Genomic DNA, 24974 nt, shown 5'->3' on the forward strand with positions numbered 1-24974 from the left:
GTCTTGACCGATCGCGGGCCGAGCTTATCCTCGTGTCTCCACTTGACATAAGCCTCGCAGCCCCAAACCCGTATAAAGGACAAGTTAGGGACCGTTCCCTTCCATAGTTCATATGGAGTCTTGTCAACAGCTTTAGACGGACTTCGGTTAAGTATTAGAGCGGCTGACAAAAGAGCATAACCCCATAATGAATCAGGTAAAACCGTGTGACTCATCATGGATCGAACCATATCAAGTAGTGTTCGATTTCTCCGTTCGGACACACCATTCAGCTGAGGTGTTCCAGGTGGAGTTAACTGTAGGGCGATCCCACAGTCTTTAAGGTGTTGATCAAACTCGTGAGAAAGATACTCGCCACCACGATCTGAACGTAGTGTTTTTATCTTTCTACCAAGTAGGTTCTGTACCCTATTTTGGTATTCTTTGAATTTCTCAAAAGATTCACTTTTGTGCTTCATTAAATAGACATAGCCATATCTACTTAAATCATCCGTGAAAGTGATGAAATACCTATAGCCTTCTCGTGCGGTGATTGACATAGGACCACATACATCCGTGTGTATGAGCCCTAATAGGTCAGCAGCGCGCATTCCAACACCTTTGAAGGAAATACGAGTCATCTTACCGATGAGACATGATTCACACGTGCCAAATGATTGAAAACCAAAGGCCGAGATAGCTCCATGTTTGATGAGCTGTTTTACGCGTTTCTCATTAATGTGTCCCATACGGCAGTGCCATAGATATGTTTGATCTTTGTCACCAACCTTTAACTTTTTATTCATTACGTGTAATATTTCCGTGGTCTGATCTAAAACATAAATTCCGTTCATGGAGACTGCCTTGCCATAAATCATATCGTGTAAAGAGAAAATGCAAGCATTATTTTCTATTACAAATGAAAAACCAAGTTTGTCAAGTGCAGAAACTGAAATAATGTTCTTCGAAAGACTAGGAACATAATAGCAATCATATAATGATAACTCAAATCCGCTAGGAAGCTGGATCACATATGTCCCCTTTGAGATGGCAGCCACTCTTGCTCCATTCCCAACACGCAGGTCCACCTCACCCTTTACGAGGGGTTCGATGTTTCGGAGCCCCTGCACATGATTACACAGATGAGAACCACAACCAGTATCAAGTACCCAAGTTCCGTAACTTGCGTGGTTAATCTCAATCATATGAATAAAAGTAGTAGAGGAAGAAGACATACCAACAGGTTTAACACGACCTGCCTTTAAGTCCTCATGGTATAATGGACATGTACGCCTCCAATGCCAGTCTTGTGGCGGTGGTGACACTCCATGTTACCATCCTTGCTCTTTGTCGCGCCTGATGAGTTGCTCGACTCACCAGGACCACTCTTACCTGAACCCGACTTCTTGAACTTCGGTTTACCTCGCTAGGTTTGCTCGAGCTTTGCCCTTACCTTTCCCTTTGTTGGACACAACGAGAACATCCTGTTTCAAGCTCCCACTGAACTTCATGTCCTTCTCGGCCCATACGAGAAGGGAGTGCGATTCATGGGGAGTCTTCTTCAAATCATTCATATAGTAATTCGCTCTGAATTGCGAAAAACCATCGTGGAGTGAATGAAGCATGCGGTCGATAACAATGTTCTCGCTGATGTTACAATTAAAGGTCTCCGGCTTCTCGACATTCTCAATCATGCCGAGAATGTGTGGGCTAACCGGTTGGCCCTTCCGGAGTCTCGCATCAAAGAAGCGAGTGGTATGCTCATAGGTCACGATTCTCGGTGCTTTCGAGAATTCCTTGGTGAGCGTGGTGAAAATCTTGTTCGCACCATGGGCTATGAAGCGTTTCAGCAAATTGGGTTCCATTGCAAAAATGAGTACGTTTTTAATCGCACCCGCTTCCATACATAAATCATTAAACTTGGTGATTTCAGCAGCTCTAGCCGTGGGACCGGGTTTGCCGAGGGGCTCTAATAAATATTTGAGCTTCCCATCGCAGCGGCAGCATTCCGTAATGCCGCCTCCCAGTCCGCGAAGTTTGATCCATCATTCTTGTCGAGTGGTGATTCATCCGATTCATGAAGATCGAAGCCAGGACTCACGGTCCAATGTGGCACTTGGCATTGGGTTATCGTAGAACCAACCATTTGTTATTTGCGGTTAAAAAACGTGATCTACACCGAAAAAGGAAGAAAAACAAAAACGAAATAAGCAACTCATCGAGGTGATTTAAGTCTATTTTAAAATTCATTTTAAACATGTAGACTCTCCCACTTGCATAATTGATCTCCCTCAAGAATGATACAAGTGATCCCAAGACTCAATTTCTGTAAACTGATAAGCCAACTGTTTAGCTAATTCTTCCGTAAGAACTCTTGGTCGATAGATTTCTGTAAATCCTATCTATAGTCCACCATAATCACAGGATCGTACGAGTGATCATAGGGTTGAGATAAAATAGGTCAATCGGTTCCAATTTACCCGACGTAGAAGGGGTCATAGTATGCCTACCGACGAAGAAGGGAGTCATTGGAGTTTGACCTATAAAGACTGTTCTCAATTTTGGTTTATACGAGGAAGATCCCATCAGCTTAATTATAATTCATTTTAAGTGAACGAATAACTAGCGTCTGCGTGAATGAATCAATTTAGGTGATGGCTTAGCATGATCGTGTGACATATGAATGTCAATGAAAACTAACTCGTGACCTCTATATGTGTCAGTTTTCATGCAATAATTAGATGGTTTGGTTTTTAGGCGGAATATGATGCATACTATCGTTACATGAAAATAAATAAATGAATGCGATACGTAAATAAAAATCCTAGTGTGGCCTATCCTAGTAAAAAGAACAAAATACAATTTTGGAATCCACCGTTGGACCCGAAAAGCTTGTCTTGATGTTCCATCTTTGTCCAAGTAGCGGGAGTGAGCATCCGGTCTCCATCTTTAGTCTTCTCAAGAATTACAATTTAAAATTTACAAATATAAACCTATTTACATTCTAAATAAAAACTGTAATTAAAAGAAATAAAATGGAGATACGAGATCTCAAAATACAACCAAGACCGTGTTCCATCATTACGGTAACACGTTCTACTAAGGCCACACTAAGTTACAACCGTTTGCAAAATAATTAAATACGTAATAAAAGGCATTCAAAACATTCAAAATATAAACAAGAACGATAAAATAAAATGCATCAACTAAAAAATTAAATTTATTCGTGACATAATTCCGTAATTATGTTAAATTTTTATCCAAACCACCAAAGATAATTAAAATTACATGACAAAACCGCTTTAGTCAAGTTAATTTTAATCCGAGATAATCCGTTACAATAAATCATGTTAAAGTAACTTTATTTTACGTGGGTGAACCGTTTCACTAATCAAGCGAGAGCATAAAAAAACGTTTTATGCATTAAAAAGGCCGAAAAAAAAAAAACAAAAGAAATTTTTTTTTTTTTTTTCTTCTCTGTACTGTACGTGAACAGTACCAGGGGCCTAAAAAATTTTTTTTTTTTTTTTTTTTTTTTTTTTTTTTATATTGGCAGAAATGCCGAGAGCCTTTAAGGCAAAAAAAAACTTTTACACGGCTCAAATCGTGAGCAACTAAAGATCAAAACAAAATGGTTTGATTAAAACACAATTGCAATTTACTCTAATCCGGATTAAAATAAAAAAAACAATTGACATGTTCTTCACATTTTGTTGTAATTATCGATTAAAACAACAAATCGCTAAGAACAACACGAAAACAAGAGATCGAACGATCTAACAAAATTGTGGCACGCAAACCAATGCAATAAAAAACAGAAAACAGGCCGTGAACAGTGAAGGCCACACGGTTTTCTTAAAAAAAAACAGATTTGCCGAAATAAAAATTGCCACACGAAATTTTATGCAATTATTTTGACCGATCTTTAACATATAGCGATGAATATCGATTACATAGACAATATGCAAAGATCAAAAAAATAAACAAACATCACCGTGTAAACTAGACACGGATCCCAAGGCACAAAACAACAACAAAACGCAGCAATAAAAAAATATTGCCGAGAGGAAAAAAAATTTGAGCCGTGACAAATTTTTGCCCAAAATTCATCGATTTCAAAATCGTTTAATGAAAAACACATATAAAAAATTGCGTGGCCTCGCTCTGATACCACTTGTGGGTCAATATCCGTATACTACCCTTTAATTGTAGGATTATAACGCAAAATATATATGTAGTTTATAGTCATAAAACGAAAAACATGATGAAAACGATAAAGATGTAGAAATAACCTTCGGTCCTAGTGCAAAAGGCAATGAGAGATCAAGTTAGATCTCCTCCTAATCGTTGCACCCAAGATGTCCGAGTAATGCCCTTGTGCTAGAGATAATCCCCTAATTGCCTTGCAATATCGAGGGGATTGTTTTGTGAGTTTGTGTAGGATGAGAGATCCGGAATTTTGGGAGGCACAATTCCCAAAACCCTAATTGTTTTTGTCAAATGAAATTAGGTTAGACAAAGAGGAGAGAACTCCCCTTTTGTCTTGTGTGTCTCGGCCAAACCGAGTGAGAGGAGCCCATTTGGGCTTTTCATTTTCTCTTCACTTAAACTTGCGGTCCGGTCCATAGCTTACTAAATGTATACGACGCGGTTTCATTATAAACTGTTATCGGTTATCGGAAATTAAGGCATCAACTAATAATACGGGTTAGTTGAATTATTAATACATGTCCGACAAAACAGTATTGTATAATTATATTCAATATACATTTAATTTAAATATAAAACGCTTACATTTAAATTTACGAATTAACTGGTTAATTCGCCTTTAGCTCATGATATTTAATCCGTATTAAATATAATATCTCACCATCACATTTTGACTAATTATTAGTCAAATAACTCAGACTAACTGGTTAGTCAAATTTGGCATCTACATGACTGTATTTTCATACCGTCACGTCACTCAAGACGTATCCTATAGGTGTGACTTTTAGGGACCAGTTGATCACCGCCATCTGTATGACAATAACGTCAAACTTATCTAGCAAGCCAACCGTTATTGATAAACGTGGATCAACTGATTATGATACAAAGTATACCCATTGGTCCTTTTAGAGGTTTATAAGTCCTTGCACTAACTGTTAAGGACACCAACCCCAACAAGCTCCCACTTGTCCGTACAAGTGTATGTGCAATGACGTTATCCGCACTAACTGGAGGACACTACCTCCAACAGTTACAATTCAGGCACCATGCCTAATCATATCTCATATGAAATGTAGATGATTGCTTTAATTATGTTTTGTTTTAGTGGAATAAATAAATACTAGACAAATTGTGATATAAACTACTTCCAACTTTATAGTAAAGATTAAATCATATCATAATGAAAGTGAACTTGTGATACCATATCACACTCCTTTTGGTGCATATGAAAGTCTTCAGTTTATTGTTCCCTATTTAAATAAAGTACTAATACTTTGGTTTTATAATCTCTAGGTTTTGATACTTTTAAACATTCATTGAACTTGTTCAAAGAATCTCTCTTCTTACCTCATTAAGTGGATACCAAGTATCTACCTAGCTCGTCGGTAGAAGAGATGAAGAAGTAATAACCTTTTCTGATTGAAATTGTATTCGACCATACACTTCAAAGTGTAAATAGGGCGAATATCTTGCTTTATTTATAATTCTTCTCTAGAAAGAAGTCATTAAGTAATCTTGCTTTGAATACAAGATTCTTACACACCAAGAGATTCCCAATCAAATGGTTTGGGACACTAGTCAAAACTAGTTTCTAAATGCAATTTTCAATCGAGAATTGAGAAATGATTTGGGGTCACCAACTTGAGTATTGTATATATGACATTTATTTTTAGTTTGAATATAATTACCTTGATTTTTATGGTCTCACCATAAACTTAATCGTGGTATGATAGGGCACAACTCTTGTTTTAATTGCATAATAGAAAAACCCTTTGCGTTTTATACAAAATCTTAAATTATATTCTTATTTAGAGTTGGTGTGCATCATAACAATTATTGAGGTACATTTCTAAATACAAAACTAAAAATGAGTACACTACAACACTTATATGTCCATGGATGAAATTGCAACTACCCTAGTTCCATTCATGTAAATTCTAAATTTATTCTTGCTAGTTGTCATACGATTATTCAATGTTAGGATTCTAAGGATTTACAAAACCCGCGGATTGTGTCATGAACACATCCTCCTATAAATACCCATTTAGAAAGGTGGTTATGACATCCTTTTGCCATACTTCATAATCATGAAATGTGGCAATTTCTAACATGGTTCACAAATTTGTATCAAATACTCATAACGTGATAATTGGCAAGAATGCAATATTAATATCATGTACATATTCAAGAAGGAATATGTTGGAGTCACACAACCAACTTCCTTGATCTTTACTTATTTGGAGTTTGCCTGTATTTCAGTGTCTAACACCTTCTCTTTCGATCCTAGTTATATCCTTAATAATTAAGATAGATACTTCCTTCTTATTGCTCCCACTCACTTCATGAATTTCTACTTGATGAAGACTTATCTTCATATAAATTCCTAGTTAATTCTTCACAAGGATTAACTTTATTGTGGTATTTGGTCAATTAAAATTTCTAACAAATCAATTTACCAATTTCACATTGTCATGTTCTTAACAACTTAAGTGCTTGATGACAAATGTTTAGGTTAAGCAATAAGACTTTTGAACCATAGATGCATAGAAGAAATTATCAAAACATATTTTGACTAATCTTTACTTCTATTCATATTTCTTCACAAGAAATTATAGGTATGCAAGGAATTTTAAGATGCTAATCTTATATTTGCATAGGACAACTTCTATGGAGTTCTATGGAATAAAACGATTCCTATGGAGCTAGTCCATTACCTATGATACGGTTTATTTGAGGATTTAGAAAGAGATTCTATTTGTCGTTAGTAATAGTGGTTTAGCGGAGACTCATGTTACAATCGAATTGATATCATATATAAATAGGATCGATAATAAAGAACAACATAAAACAACAAAATAGTGGGAAAAGAAACATTCATCGTTAAAATATGAAAACATTTTAGCATGTTTTGGCATTTATATAATGACCTCCACCCAATTATATAAATGATTCCGAGATCCAAATTCATATTAATTCGGGCACGAGAAACCGATACATCCCTCACTAATATAACTCGGTGGGTTAACTCTTTAACCGATTCTACAATTAGAACTCTCGGTCGATGAAATTACGTTATATTCATCTCTAGCCTCGGAACATAAGACTAGTCTTCATGTCCCGTTGAGACCAACCAAATTTCGCGTGTAATAACTTAATATTACCCCACTTACCCGATGAAAAATGAAAGTACCCCCGGGAACGGAATCTACCCCAAATGTCAAAGGGATTCATGGGTCCAAATATTTGGAAAGGCTAATCTCAATTTTAAATATGTGAGAGGTCTTGTCGATTTATTATCTATCACCTTTTACATGAACTATATTAGTGAACTAACGATAATTATAATCGACACGGTCGAAAAGACGATATATATAAAAATGCATGTGATTTTATGGCGATTTGGCAATGCATGTAACATATAAAGAAAAATGCAAAGCAATAAATAAATTTCTTAGTATGGCCTTCCTAAAATAGAAAATCTAATGTTCTATTACAAATTCAGAAACCAACTCCATTGGTCCCTAGAACTTCAAGTGACACGCCTCCCAAGGAAACGTCTTGATCGGAACTCCTTTTCGAATGGCTCTGTCTTTAGGAATCTCCGAAATTACAAAATAATAATAAAAACACATAGCTATTCCTATTATACATTTGTAATAAAAATTTAAATCTATTAAATTACAAAACGGTGACGCGAAATAACACTAAAATTACAACCAAATCGAAATTCCCTTTCATTACGGGTAATACCAATTAAAAAACTAAGGCCATACTAAGATAAATTTACATAATTCCAAAATTATATAAATAAAATATGACATTCATCAATAAAATTGCAGCATTATAATATGTATCTAACATACCAAATTATGTGCCAAATCGCCCTATTTAATTTATATCGTAAATATAGTCCGGTTTTATGGATATTCGCGATTTTTAACTTATTAAAATCACAAAATATTACTAAAATCTACTTTTAGTCCAAGTTAATTATCCTAACATCTTAGGACTCAAAAATTAGTCATCACTCAATTTTTTGACAATAATTCAACTCATTATATCATTTATGCTCATTTTTTACCTTAAAATCATAACCTTTTATGATATAAATTCAAATTAATTTACAATAATTTCAAATTTCAAATTTTAAATTTTTGAACATTCTGGAAAAATTCCATGACACTCATAATATCAAAAATCAAGGTTAAAATTTTCCAATTTAAATCGAGAAAATTATAGTTGCTAGTTATCGGTTTTATCAAATAAAACATCTAAAGCATACGAAAATTAATCCAATCAATGTTCCAACTTTAGATCTAAAATTTGGGATAATAATGCAACCTAAAATAATTTTCTCATGCCATGTATTTTATTTTAGCTATTTATGCTAAAATGGTCACTATTTATGTCATTTTTACACTAAAAATTCATAAATCATGCAAATGAATCGTGTTCATCTCAAATTTTACACACAGTGAGTAAAATGTGCATGTGACAACATATTAAAATTTCATGGCCTGTTTCGAAGTTTAACTAATTTTAACCATTTTACCTCTATTTATGTCATTTTTATCTCATAAAAATTATAAATCATGCAATATTAGTCACATTAATACGAATTTTTACATACAATAAGTAAAATATTCATGTGAGGTCATATAAAAAATTAAAGGTCAGAGACAAAGGTTAACTATTTTTAGCATTTTAAACATCATTTTAATCAATAAAATGTAATAAAATTACTAAAAAACATTAAAATGAGCTAAAAAATACCATAAATCATCAAAATGATCTAAATTCATTTTAGGACCAGAATATATGACATGCAACAATTTTCGTGAATTTATCTTCATAAATCACAAATTTTAGTTTTAATTAAGTTACAAATAACTCGGAAAAATCAAACCGATTATGCATGCAACAACCAGTTGCTCTGATACCACTTGAAAGGATACTATACCCTCTAATTATACTCATTTAATTTTATATCTAAATAACCCTTTTAATTAGATGTTGATCTTATGCATGCATAACAAATTATTAATAGAAAGGTAAAGAAACTATTCCTTACAATATTCAAAACGGTTTTAAGGGCACAAGTAAGAACACCTTTCTTACTTGTTCTTGAGCTCAAAATAAATGGATGATCCTCTTTGTCCCAATATTGTAAGAACCTCCTCTTAATTGCACCAAGACTAACCCAAAATCTCTACTAATATTAACTAGATATTAAGTAGAAATATTCCCTAGTTTTTACTCTAATATTACGTACATTACTACACTAGTAATATGTAGATGAATATGAGTATCTGGAGAGTTGGTGTATTTTAGAGGTTTTTGCATGTAGAGATTAATCATCCAAAAATAAGTAGTCCAAAAACAAGCACAATGAAGCTCCTATAAGAGCATCTTCACGGCACACCCACCACACAATTGGGGTATTTTTGTCTATTAAATTATTCACATGCAAATGAGTAGAGTATAGTAGTGAATGAAATGATTATGGTGATAAAATAAGATGTCATCACTTGACAATATCACATGATCTTATCTAAAAATTTGGACAACCCAAAAGAGTATAATATACTCCATATGGTCGGCCATCATGTGCCACTATAGTCCATTTTTATTTTTCACATTTGTCTCACAAATGCTTATAAGTCATGTGATCAACTATCTTACATATTTAATTACTAATATAATCATTTAACAATTAAATATTATAATTAATCATATAATATACTCCCAGCACTTAAGTAGTATACTACCATTATATCAATATATAACAGGTCCCATAATTAATAGTTAGTTAAATTTACAACTACTTGTAAATATAAATAACTTATTACCTCTACCTCAAAATATTTATAAAACCTCAACTAATTTAGTAACTCAACATTTAATTACTAAATTAAATCTTATTTAATCATATTACAATAAGATATACAATTCAACTCTCTAAAGAGGGATTAATTAATCTGTATCAAATACAATTAATTAATTATCTACTTGGGTTTCATCCTTTAGTTGTGACCTTAAGGGATCAACTGACCACCACCGTCAAACGACAGTAATGTCAAACTCTAGTCAGCCAATCATTACTAATTAATGTTGATCAGTTGATTTAATTAAATGAATCATCCCTTTACGTATAAATTTTATGAGTTTCAATAATGTGATCGCACTATTGTTGAGGACACATATTTCAACAGGATTAGGGTTACTAAGGGCTTAAATGACTATTAAGACCCTTGGTAATTTTGCTCCTCATGAGGGACATGCGCGGATTGCTCTTGCAACTCCCACCAGGATCCGCTCGTCCTCACCTGATGCACGGCTGGTCCTGTAAGAAGATCCGCTTGGGCCGGCAGTCGGGATGCTCAGATCGTTCTCTGGTCCGCTCGGATCCTGCTCATGGAGGCTCGGATCGATCCTCTGATCTGCTCGTCCTGAGCTCAAGATGCTCGGATCGTTGGACAGAGTTCTTCTCTTGTTTGGCTCCTTAACAATCTGCGGGGATTGTGTTGGGGAGGCACTGATATTTTCATCATTGCCCATTTCACTTTATTTATTTGCTTAGGCCTCTAGTGTCGGTCTCCTCTTCGATGCTTGGTCATTAGATGCGATCCATTTAGCTCCATTTCGCTCCATAAATGCAAGGTTAGCGATCCTCTCCTACCAAGGACACAAAACTTCAAAGAATATGCAAAATGGGAAATTAAAGATAAGAAATGACCCTAATAAGTGCTAGAAATCATGGGAAAGAGGTTAATTCGGGGACTAAATGTGCTCAAATATGAGACACATCACAAAATTCTCATTACCTATCTAGATGGACGCTATGTACAAATGGTGGTTCTTGTGGGACTCCAACAAACCATTTCTTGTTCATGTTTGAAATTACTCATCCCCCAAGGATGGGGGGTCTTCCAACTCAAGTTTACCTCGGGTCTCAATAGGTTGACCCTCATAAAAGTATTTCACTCGTTGTCCATTCACTTTGAAGCACTCACCTTTGTTATTCTTCAATTCAAAGGAGCCATAGGGGAACACGGTCACTACCTCAAAGGATCCCGACCATCGGGACCTCAATTTTTCAGGAAACAATTGGAACCGAGAGTTGAAGAGTAGAACCTTGTCTCCTACACCGATTTCTTTCCTTGCGATCTTGGAATCGTGCCATTTCTTAGTCCGCTCCTTGTAGAGTTTGGCATTCTCATAAGCATCCAACCTCAACTCATCAAGTTCATTAAGTTGAAGGAACCGCTTGTTCCCCGCGGAATCTAAATCATAGTTGAGTTCCTTAAGAGCCCATCTTGCCCGGTGTTCCAACTCAAGAGGTAGATGACAAGACTTTCCAAAAACCAAGCGATAGGGAGTGGTGCCTATCGAGGTTTTGTAAGCGGTCCTTAAAGCCCATAGCACATCATTGGGTTTGGTGCTCTAATCTTTCCTAGACTTGTTCGCCACTGGCTCTAAAATAGCCTTGATTTGCCGATTTGATACCTCCACTTGCCCATTGGTTTGGGGGTGGTAAGCAACAACTAATTTATGTCAGACGCCGTACTTCTTGATGAAGGAAATGTAGATTCATATACATGTTAACATACTCTTATATGTCTAAATAATTTGTCATAAAATTAAAACGGATCTTATGCATGCAAACAATAAAATAAATAGAGGAGAAATCATGTCCATACATTGTAAATTTCGGCTATTAGGGCACAAGAGAGATCTCCTTTCTCTTCTTGTTCTTGAGCTTTTCCAATGGAAGAACAAAGATCTAAGAGTAAGATCTCTCCCTAAGCTTAATACCCAAGGCTTTCACTTAATCTAATTAATATTACAATACTAGTATAATATTAATCTATGAGAAAATTGAACCAAAAATATTGTTAACACTTTGAATATTTTCGGTTTAGAGAAGGAGGAGAAGAGAGCTTTTTATCTCACTAAAAATCTCTTATTTGATAATGGAATGGAATGAATAATAATCTACAACACTTTTGTATATTATTAGGTAAAATAAAACAAAAGCCATGATGGCTTTTGCCTTCTCAAAACCGGGTAAGAGGAGGGGGTTTTGGGGAGCCAATGCATGAAGTTGTTGTTCTAAACAAAGTCCATAGGCATGCATGGCTAGACAATTAGGTAATGATTATGTTTAGTTAATAAATTAATCAACACAATTATTAACCTAATACCCCAATATTTCGGTACAATCATAATATGGTGTCCATATTATTTTTGTCAATTGTCTATATGTAACATGTCATATGTCACATATATTTGTTATGTAATTTTTAACATATTAAAAATCAACGTATTCATAAAATACGTCACATACAAAAATCGACTTAGTAATTTCATAATTACCTGTGCCAAAATATTTTACCATTTATAAATCACAACAGATTGTATTTATAACAATTCATTCAAATTTAATTGTTACATTAAACAATTTATTTCATCCGAGTAACTATACAATTTAATTACTCAGACCGTATCTCATTTAATCATATTTCAATTTGATACGTAAATTTTACTTCCAAAATCGTCAGTCAATTTTCAAGTAATTTAATTAACTCGTAACATTATACGATTAATTAAATAATCAATTAAGAGTATTGCCCTTTAGGTATGACCTAGGGGTCAATCGATCACCACCGTCACACGACAAGTAATGTCAAACTCTAGTCACCAATCATTACCGATATATGTTGACCGAGTTGTGATAACAAAATTACTTCCCAATTGTATTCATTTTAATGAGACTTAAACATGTGATCATCATGATCAATAGTCGTGATCGCATTATTGTCGGAGGACACATATTCCAACAATCTCCCACTTGTCCTCGACAAGTGTGCGTCACCAATTCTCTTGTCCTATTACTATCTCCCACTCAATGCAAGGTGTCTTTCAGGTCGTACTTGCAAGTGATCATATCGAGAGTGGTTTCCTCGATCTGGAGAATAACTGATTGACCGGATTTATCCACTCTGGATACCTTCCGAGCGTGGCCACGCATTTCCAGTTCATTACTCCTCGAGTGGCCCTGAGATATTGTTATAACCCTGACTAGGGGTGGACAATTCCTATCGCACTCATTCCCTTCGACTAGCCACAGCCATCATAACCCAAAATATGCCCATTTGACCCCATTTACGAAGGTCGTAGTAACACAAATCAAAGTTAATCAAAACCGTGCCATCTTAGGTGAATAGTCTTTAGTCAAAAGAATCGACTCATTTTGAATACTATAGTAGCTCTCGCCACGACCAGGCTATATAAATTTGCTAGAACTCTATAAGCGGTCATTAGGCCCGACAAAATGTTCCTAACAGTCTGCCTATGTGATCGACTAGTCATCTCACATGACTCTATGGCACTTGAACTTGCCATCAATCGCATCACACTCTAGTCACTTCGAGACGTCACCTCATATAAGTAACTATGGGCAAAACAATGTTAATCCATGTTCACTTTAACGGGGTTCAATTGTCTCTACAACCCGTTTGGATATAACAATATTCAAGGTGAGTTAATAATAACTCAAACGACAAGTGTCGACATCACACTCGGGTAGTCAATATCATATTACAACCTTGTGATGTTTATCATAAGTGTAAACACTTATTGATTTCAATAGAAGTTTAACATCCCATGTGTCCACGTGTTCAAACTTCTTACACTTGCAATTTCCTTCACATTCATGTTCTCATACCATGAATTTTACCAAGTACACATTAAGGTTCTTGACCTTGGTTTCGGTTCTTTAACTTGAAAGAACTTTCTTATCGATCATCTCATAACGAACGAATTTGGAATGAATAATACAACTTGCACCGATCAAGTATTTCATCCACACACATTGCACTAGGTATATGTTTTGTAGAATCTTGTAACAATTGACAAGATTATTTAGCATAGCACTTCTTATAAGTCCTAGCTTTTACTAGGAAAGATTATTATTGAATAACCTCTTATTCAACCAAGCATCTTTCCAAAAACTTCTCATTTCTCTTTCTAGGCTTGAAAGAATTGGGATTCTCATAAATCCTCATATTGTTCTCGGATTTTCTATAACATGTGCAACTTCTTGAAACATAATAGAACATTCCGTCAAACACTGAAATCGCTCATCGGATTCTACTCGAGAATTCATGACGTTTTTATTATGGCTCACCAAGTCAATCATCATGCTCTTATGCATATGATTCATAATTGGACATGTACATGATTATTCTAATGGCGGAAACATTAGTTACTAATAATCATGAGATCAACCGTTCTCAGGTTCAATGAACTACCATGACTGCTAATGGTAATCCCATTTTTCATTCATATGAATAACCTATATAAATGTTGATACGATGTGTATCTCTTTAATACTAATCCAACATCTCATGATGTAATTGGATTCATCATTGTCCATTTTCATCCAGAATTGAAAACTCAAAAGCTTCTTTATGAAAGAAGGTATTAGCTAAATCATTCTTTAATGAGTAATGAGTTTTATACATTCAAGGATGATAGCTCCCACTAAATTCCATGTCTTCACATGAGAATTTCCTGACTCCCACTCAATTCCACATATTTCAAAATTGACTTCTCAATCGAAATTTGTCAAGAATATAAATATAAATCGCTTTGCCAAGTTACTAGGATAAAACCATATATGTTCCCATCATATCCTTTCAAAATGCCTATTTTGAAGTGGTCTCATCTCAACCTTACGGAAAGAGATTTTAAATCTCTAACTCACTCATATCATAATGATGTGTAGCAATGTCATTATTCAAATACAAATAATATTTAGAATAGGTCCTTTGGAATACCCTCTCGGAAGGAGGTTTAACCATTTCATAGCGAGGTTAAACAATGACATTTGCGTGGTTAAAACGTTGGCTATTGAAGATATCGGAATATCAATCTTTGCAACTTGATCATAACTAGTATGTTACTATGATTCATTTAGGCTCTTAAGTAAAACTCATGATTGAAACTATTGGTCAATTGATTCATAACCTTAGTCAAAAGCTTGTTAAGACTTTACATTAGTCATTTTTCTTCCAAAACTTCTTTTGGTCTCCTCGTGTAGTAATCTTGAGAATAAACTTTTATGATTACTTCACTTGGTCTCTTAAGTCATTTAGAACTAACTCGAGACTATAGATCTCATCTATTTGGTATACTATGTAAATAGATATACCTTCATTCAAATCATTCTCTCTTGCGTAGATCTTCATTTACACAAGTACACAATTCTTGCCTTGTGGGTTGTGTTGTGTCCTCATTTTTCTCCCACTCTATCTTTAGAATGAATACACTAAACATTCAAAGATAGCATATGAGACACAAATTAATGATGTTGAAGTATAAGGAGAACTACCTCATAGGTTGACTAATAAAGAAAAAGGATTTCATATATGTACTTGGTGATTGACATTCCTTAAAGAGAGTTCATAGACTCAAAATCGCATTATAAATGATCATACACAAGCATTAAGCATGTGGACATATAATGAAACCCGTCATTACATTTGTCTATTAGATCACTTTAAGTGAATAATCTTATGTTTCAAAACGCAAGCATTTTAAAGATGAAATTTAGAACATTAAAAGGATAAATGATAAAACGGGTGACTTGGGTTGCAAACCAAGTCACCATCATCCAAAATACAAACCATTATCCAAAATACCTTTCCATGTCGAACACGGAAACTTAAAGTTCTAAAAATTCAAAACATAACTTAAAATAAGACAATGAAAAACAAAGCTCCATAAAAGCTATCCTTAGCTTCTCCATGGTTTATCATGCTTGTTTTTCTTTTCCCTTGTCTTTGCTTGGTGGAGGCCCTATTTACAATAAAAAGGGAGATACATTATCACAACTTTGCATCATAATACCATAGTTGTATTAGAAACATAAAAGAAGGTTAGTCATTTACCTACTGGAGTGATCTTTCCAGCTTTGATATCACCAAGGTATTTGGAACAATTCCTCTTCCAATGTCCCATGCCATTACAATAATGGAATTTGTCAAGAGGACCCTTCTTGACTTTGGAGGTGCTAGCTTCACAAGACTTAGCTTTGGTGAATGTGGGAGCTTGCTTCTTGCCCTTTCTCCCATTCTTCTTGAACTTCCCCTTACTCTTAGTGCTTATGTTAAGCACATCATTGGGAGGGTTCACATTTAACCCCATGTCCCTCTCGGCTTGCACAAGTAACTTGTGCAACTCCTCAAGAGACACATCCTTGTCTTGCATATTGAAATTCATCTTAATTGCACATATGCCTTAACCTTAGACAAGGAGTGTAGAATCCTATCTACGATGAGTTCTTTGGGGATTTCAACCTTTTGAATCTTCAAGGTCTCGACAAGCTCCATGAGTTTGAGCACATGAGGGCTAACCTTTTGGCCCTCTTTGAAGTCGAGATCAAAGAATGCCGCGGCCGCCTCATATTGGACGATCCGCGGAGTTTGTGAAAACATGGTCACAAGTTTGGAGTAAATCTCATTAGCATTGCCCATTTTGAAGGCTCTCCTTTGGAGTTCCGCCTCCATCGCAAATATCAATACATTTTTCATTGCGGCGGACTCCTTTTGGTAAGCCTCATAGGCTTCCCTAGTGGCCGCGGTGGACCTAGTGGAGGGCTCGGGTGGAGAGGCCTCGGTAAGGTAACGAAGCTTGTCGTCACCCTCGGCGGCTAATTTGAGTTGGGCATCCCACTCGGAGAAATTTGACCCATTCTTTTCAAGTTTACATCGATCCATAAAGGATCGGAGCCAAGATGAAGTAGCGAGTGGTGTAGCATTAGGAGTTGGTGTTGCCATTTGTTATGAATAAGAAGTGGTCTACAAAACAAAATATAAGGAGTAAAACAATTGTCGTTTTTAATAATACTCGTAAAAATGTATGATTTAAACAAGTTTTAAGCATTTTTCTAGTGACCTCTACCCAACTAGATAAATGATTCCAAGACCCAAATTCATATCGATTTAGGCACGGTAGGGCCGATTCATCCTTTATCAATATAACTCGGTGGATTAACGTTTAATCGATTCTACTCTTAGAACTCTTGGTCGATAATATTACATTAACATATATCTTTAGCCCAAAACACATTCGACAAGGGCACGGTAGGGCCGATACATCCCTTATCAAATACTTTTGTTGAGGTCAATCCAAATTTCGAATAAATGTGTCCATGATCCAAATCCATATCAACTTGGGCACGGTAGGGCCGATACATCCCTTATCAACATGAATTCGGTGGATTAACATTCATCACCCACTTCCCCTACGTAACAAGGTTTGTACCCGGTAGGGCCGAGTGCACTCCCTCGCGAAATAGGTTTTCATGGTTTCTACTATTTGGTAAGGCTATATCTCAATTAATTGTTTTAGCGAGAGGTCATGTCAATTTATTATCTATCACGTTTTAAGTGAACTAAAGCGGTGAACAACGATAATTCTAATTGACACGGTCGATAAACTCGATAAATAAGACAATGCATGTTTAGTTATGGCGATTTAGCGATGCATGTGACATAAAATAAAATGCAAGCATAAAATAAATAAATAAATCCTAGTATGGCCTTTCCTAAAATAGAAAAACTATTAATCTATTACATATTCGGAAACCAACTCCATTGGTCCCTTGAACTTCGGTTGTGGCACACATCTCGAGGTAACACCGTCTTTATGTATCGCCATTCTTGAAGAAATCCGTCTTTTGGAACTCCGGAATGAATAAAATTACATAATAAATTACATAATTTCCTATTATACATTTGTAACTAAAATAAAATAAATCTATTAAATTACAAAACGGTGATACGAGATCACAATAAAAATTACAACCGAATCGATATTCCCATTCATTTCGGGAAATACCAATTAAAATCTAAGGCCATACTAAGTAAAATTACATAATTCAAAATTACATAAATTAAAATTATGACAATCATAAAGAAAAATGCAGCATTATAATATGTATGAACATGCTCAATTTTTTATGCTAAATCGCCTTTTAATTAGCCAATATCGTATATTACTCGGTTTTTACGGATTGCGTGATTTCAACATTTTATAATCACAAAAATGCATAAACTCATATTTATGCATGAGTTAATTACCCTAACCTCTTAGGACTCAAAATATAGTCTCCACTAGTAATTTGACCATAATTAACTTTTATTTACAAAATTGTTCATAAAAGGACCAAAATTACAAAAATAAGCTATTAAACTTCAAATAAATCACAAAATTTCAAATAAATTCAAAATTTGAAATTTAAATTCATGAACAATCTGGAAAAATTCCATGACACTCATAATGTTCAAAATCTTAGGTTAAAAATTTGAAAATTTTAGGAAAAACAATGTTGCGGTTTATCGATATTTAATAAAATAATCATAAAAAACATGGAAAAATTATTTTCACTAACTTTTCAATTTTAGATCTGAAAAAGTGACTAAAATGCAACATTAGACGTTTTTCCTAAGTCATAGATTATATTTTATTAATTTTCATTAATAATGTCACTATTTATGCCATTTTTCTTCAAAAATTCATAAATCATGCTAAAAGACTTCTTTATAGCCAATTATTTTACACACATCTTGTAAAATTGCATGTGACAACATATAAATTTTCTATGACCAGATTCGAAATTTAACTCTTATTAACCTATTTTTCTCTTAAATCCATATTTAATAATGAAAAATTCATTTTTCGAGCATAACAAGTGAAAAAATTATGAAAAAATACAGGTTATCTCAAAATAATATATGTAACAACATATCCAAAAACCAAGTGAAAATTCGAAGTATAGCTAATTTTCGACCAAAAATGACATTTTAACTCATAAAATCACATTTAAATGTCATTATTATTAAATATGAACAATAAAAATCCGAAAAATTAACCAAAATATCCTAAAACATTTTAGGACCAGAAATATTAACATGCATGTAATTATTTCGTGATATATCATAATAACACAAATTTTACAAGTTTTATTTTGTTATTCATATAACTCGGAAAAACTTTTAACCAATTTGCATGCAAACAACCGTGGCTCTTGATACCGATTGAAGGAAATGTAGATTCATATACATGTTAACATACTCTTATATGTCTAAATAATTTGTCATAAAATTAAAACGGATCTTATGCATGCAAACAATAAAATAAATAGAGGAGAAATCATGTCCATACATTGTAAATTTCGGCTATTAGGGCACAAGAGAGATCTCCTTTCTCTTCTTGTTCTTGAGCTTTTCTAATGGAAGAACAAAGATCTAAGTGTAAGATCTCTCCCTAAGCTTAATACCCAAGGCTTTCACTTAATCTAATTAATATTACAATACTAGTATAATATTAATCTATGAGAAAATTGAACCAAAAATATTGTTAACACTTTGAATATTTTCGGTTTAGAGAAGGAGGAGAAGAGAGCTTTTTATCTCACTAAAAATCTCTTATTTGATAATGGAATGGAATGAATAATAATCTACAACACTTTTGTATATTATTAGGTAAAATAAAACAAAAGCCATGATGGCTTTTGCCTTCTCAAAACCGGGTAAGAGGAGGGGGTTTTGGGGAGCCAATGCATGAAGTTGTTGTTCTAAACAAAGTCCATAGGCATGCATGGCTAGACAATTAGGTAATGATTATGTTTAGTTAATAAATTAATCAACACAATTATTAACCTAATACCCCAATATTTCGGTACAATCATAATATGGTGTCCATATTATTTTTGTCAATTGTCTATATGTAACATGTCATATGTCACATATATTTGTTATGTAATTTTTAACATATTAAAAATCAACGTATTCATAAAATACGTCACATACAAAAATCGACTTAGTAATTTCATAATTACCTGTGCCAAAATATTTTACCATTTATAAATCACAACAGATTGTATTTATAACAATTCATTCAAATTTAATTGTTACATTAAACAATTTATTTCATCCGAGTAACTATACAATTTAATTACTCAGACCGTATCTCATTTAATCATATTTCAATTTGATACGTAAATTTTACTTCCAAAATCGTCCGTCAATTTTCAAGTAATTTAATTAACTCGTAACATTATACGATTAATTAAATAATCAATTAAGAGTATTGCCCTTTAGGTATGACCTAGGGGGTCAACTGATCACCACCGTCACACGACAGTAATGTCAAACTCTAGTCAGCCAATCATTACCGATATATATGTTGACCAGATTTGAAGAACAAAATTACTTCCCAATTGTATTCATTTTAATGAGACTTAAACATGTGATCATCATGATCAATAGTCGTGATCGCATTATTGTCGGAGGACACATATTCCAACACTTGAGTAGAGCATAAATGGTGCGGTTAATGAAGTGTGACCCACCATCGCTTATGACGGCCCAAGGTACTCCAAAGCGGGGGAATATGTACTCCTTGAAGAGTTTGAACACCCCTCGTGAATCATTGGTAGGGCCGGCTATTGCTTCTATCCACTTGGACACGTAGTCCACCGCAACCAAAATGTATTGGTTGCCAAATGATGACGGAAATGGTCCCATGAAGTCCACACCCCAGACATCAAAGAGTTCCACTTCCAAGATATTTTTCAAAGGCATCTCATCAAGCCTTCCAATGTTGCCTCTTCTTTGGCAAGAATTGCATGAGTGAACCATGGCATACGCATCCTTAAATAGGGAGGGCCAACAAAATCCACAATGAAGAACCCGAGCTTGGGTCCTAGAGGTGGACAAATGCCCTCCATATGTTGTAGCATGGCAAGCTTGAAGGATTGCTTGACCTTCCTCATGAGTGACACATCTTCTATAAATTACATCATTGCATCTCCTGTATAGGAAAGGATCTTCCCACACATATCTCATAGTCTCATATCTCAACTTCTTCCTACCTTGGTTGTCAAGTTCCTCCGGGATAAATTTAGAGCTCAAATACTTAGCAATATCCGCGTACCAAGGGTCGGAGTGCCTGATAGCTAAAATAGAGGCATTAAGCAACCACTCATCAATGGGAATCCAATCATCAGCATCCCCCAGGGCTTTTCTAGTCAACCTTGATAGGTGATCCAGAACAAGATTCTCGGATCCCGGTTTATCTTTGATTGTGACATCGAACTCCTGCAACAACAATACCCAACGGATCAATCTCGGCTTAGCATCCTTCTTGACCATAAGTTGCTTGATGGCGGTATGATCCGTGTAAACAATGACTTTAGAACATATGAGGTAGGGCCGAAACTTCTCAAAAGCATACATCACCGCCAACATTTCTTTCCCCGTGGTGGTGTAATTGTATTGTGCATTGTCTAAGATCTTGCTTATGTATTCTATCACATGTATTTTCTTGTCTTGCCTTTGACCCAAGACCGCCCCCAATGCAAAGTCACTTGCATCACACATTAATTTGAAGGGGAGGTCCCAATTGGGTGGTTGTACTATTGGAGCCGATATCAAGGCTTGTTTGAGCCTACAAAAGCTTTCAACACAAGATTGATCAAATATGAAGGGAGTGTCTTTAGCCAAAAGTGAGGTGAGGGGTTCAGCGATTTTTGTGAAATCTTTGATAAACCTTCGGTAAAACCCCGTATGGCCTAAGAAACTACTCACACCCTTGACATTTGTGGGTGGGGGAAGTTTCTCAATCACCTCTACCTTTGCTTTGTCCACTTGGATCCCCTCCTTATAAATAACATGCTTTAGAACTATTCCCTTTTCCACCATGAAATGGCACTTCTCCCAATTTAATTTCAAATTGTATCGGATGCATGTTTGGAGCACAATGGAGAGATTCTTTAGGAAATCATCAAATGAGGTGCCATGGACACTAAAGTCATCCATGAACACCTCCATAGACTTCTCAATATACTCGGAAAAAATAGACATCATGGCCCGTTGAACTGTCCCAGGAGCGTTGCAAAGGCCAAACAGCATTCTTCGATATGCGAAGGCACCGTATGGATAAGTAAAGGTAGTCTTTGCTTGATCATCCGGGTGGATGGGTATTTAGAAAAACCCGGAGTACCCGTCAAGGAAGCAAAAATACTCGTGGTTTGCAAATCTCTTGGGGAATTGGTTAATGAATGGTAAAGGAAAGTGATTTATGATTGAGGCGGAATTAAGCTTCCTATAGTCAATGCACATTCTCCATCCCGTGACCGGTTGGGCGGAGATGAGTTCACCTTCCTTATTCTCAACCATGGTCATACCGCTCTTTTTGGGTACGATTTGAACCGGGCTAACCTAATCGCTCCCCAAGATGGAGTAGATAATGCCGGCCTCAAGCAACTTATCAACTTCCTTCCTTACCACCTCCTTTAATTCCTCATTTAACCTTCTCATAGATTGGGCGGAAGGAGTGAATCCATCCTCAAGTGTGATGCTGTGCATGCATACTCGGGGATCGATTCCCGTGAGATCATCAAGGCTATACCCAAAGGCTTTCTTGTTTTCCTTAAGAACTTTTAAGAGTTTTTCTTTTTGGGAAGCCATTAGGTCCGCATTGATGATCACGGGGAAGGAGTGTGCCTCATCAAGATAGGCATACTCAAGGGAAGCGGGTAAAGGTTTAAGGTCTACCTTTAGAGGGTTCTTACCCTCAACTTCATCAATGATCGGTGGTAGAGCTTCATAATCTTCCTCCAAATGATCCCCCAAGCATTTCTCCTTAGCATCTTCAATAGCTTCTTCTAACATGTCTATGGATTAAACACTTTCAAATATAGGTTGTGACATGGCTCCGGTCAAAGAAAATTCAACAACATTCCCTCCCACCTTGAAGGTGAGTTTCCCTTCCTTGACGCTAATATTAATATCTCAGGTTGCTAGGAAGGGTCTTCCTAATATAATAGGCGTTTGTTGATCCTCCGGGATGTCAAGTAATACGAAATCCGCCGGGAAGTAGAAGTTGCCCACCTTAACCGGCATATCCTCAATCACACCCATCGGTCTTTGTACCGATCTATCGGCTAGTTGTAATGTCATGGAGGTAGGGATCATGTCATTAGACCCGACTCTCCTTGCAATGGGAAGAGGAAGTATGCTAACACTAGCACCAAGGTCACAAAGTGCCTTCTTAATGCTCACATTACCCACCATGCAAGGGATGGAAAAAATACCCGGATCTTGTAGTTTCTCCGGCATGGGATTGAGTAAGACCGCACTACATTGCCCTCTAAGAGCCACTAGACCATCTCCTCCAATGCTTCTCTTCTTTGTCAACACATCCTTCAAAAATTTTGTGTAGAGTGGCATTTGTGTCACTACCTCGGTGAAAGGTAGTGAAACTTCGAGTTTCTTCAACATATCCAAGAATTTAGAGAACTTCATCTCTACATTCATTACTCTACTTCTATTAGGGAATGGAATTGGAGGGTTATCGGTCTTTTCGGGAGTTGAGGGTTGCTTGTTGTTAACTACATTATTTGTTTATTTTTCTTTCACTTGGTCTCTTTCAACCACTATTTCCTCTAAAACAAAGTTCTCATCATCTTCAATATAGTCACTCACCTTCCCCTTCTTAGTGTTGTCATTTCTACTTGTTTGTGTGAGAGGTGGACTCTCCTCACTATCTCTCATCACATCCCTCTTTTTATTTGGTTCATAGTCCTTTTAAGGGTCCTCCAAGTCTTTGCCACTCCTCAAGGTCACCACATGAGCTTGTTGGAGTGGTGGTCGTCCATCCCTAGGATGAGAGCCTTGAGGAGGCAATGAGTGTGGAGCTCTTTGTGAAGAAGAGGGCCTTTGGTTGGCCATATATGAGTCAAATATCCTTTGATGTGCTTGGACATTTGACAATTCGGTTTTCAAACTTTTGAATTGATTGTCAACTTGGGCCTTTCTTCTCTCGGCCTTGGCATCCATTTCCCTTAATAATTTCTCAAGAGAGGAGGTGGGGTTGGGTGGTTCTATGTAATGTTGTTGATTTTGTGGAGGTGGTTAAAGGTTTTGTTATTGTTGTTACCCTTGTTATTGGTTGACTGATTGCTGAGATGGTTTTTTTGGTTGATAACCTTGTTGTTGTTAAGGAGGGTTTTGGTGTTGGTTGCGGTAATTGTCTCTTTGATGAGGTGGGATGTAGTTTGGATTGTCATGTTGTCTTTGACCCCGGTAGTTAGAGCCTTGGCCTTGGTTTTGATTGTATTGCCTAGAATGATCAGGCTTTGGTGGGGGCATGTATTGTGGTTGTTGATACTTGGGGTCCAATGGTTGCCTCGCATAGGAAAGCTCCGGGTCTTGGTTAGGGAAGGCACGGTAGAAGGTCTCATGGCGTTGGTAAGAGACCCTCGGTGCACCTTGCCCTTGAAGAGGAAAGCACTCTTGTTGGTCATCTTGTGGGATAGATGAACAATACTCAATGGTGTGCCCCACACCGCCACAATAGTCACAAAAAATTTGAGGAGGATAATGCCTAGGTGGAGACCTAGGTTCTTGGACGTAATAGACCTTGGAATGGCTAGATCCGCCCTCATTGGCATGCTTCGAATCCCCATGCTTCTTCCCCAATTTGACCTCTTCAAATTCATTTGTCAAAGTATCCAATTTTGCCTTGTACTCCATCTCTATATTGGAAGGTCCTTCACTTTTGTAGTCCACGTCTCTAGCATAACTACTCTCCATCTCGGAAATATTTTGAATTATTTCCGTGATTTGAGCGTTATTCATACCATCAAAATTTTCAGCGGATGCCGCCACGATCATGCCCCAGAACCTGTGCTCAAGAGTTTGGGAAAAGGTTTG

At 35.9% G+C, this 24974-nt stretch overlaps 1 protein-coding gene across 1 annotated transcript; it reads right to left on the reverse strand.

Annotated features, from left to right (window-relative positions):
• Positions 1 to 23051: 23051 nt before the first annotated feature.
• On the reverse strand, positions 23052 to 23576 carry LOC141637212 (uncharacterized). The gene has a single exon (XM_074446777.1). The coding sequence runs from the start codon at positions 23574 to 23576 to the stop codon at positions 23052 to 23054; it is 525 nt and encodes a 174-aa protein (XP_074302878.1).
• Between the last annotated feature and the right edge of the window lie 1398 nt (positions 23577 to 24974).

The sequence above is a fragment of the Silene latifolia genome, unplaced genomic scaffold (genome assembly GCF_048544455.1).
Source record: "Silene latifolia isolate original U9 population unplaced genomic scaffold, ASM4854445v1 chrun_scaffold_16, whole genome shotgun sequence".
Lineage (NCBI taxonomy): Eukaryota > Viridiplantae > Streptophyta > Magnoliopsida > Caryophyllales > Caryophyllaceae > Silene > Silene latifolia.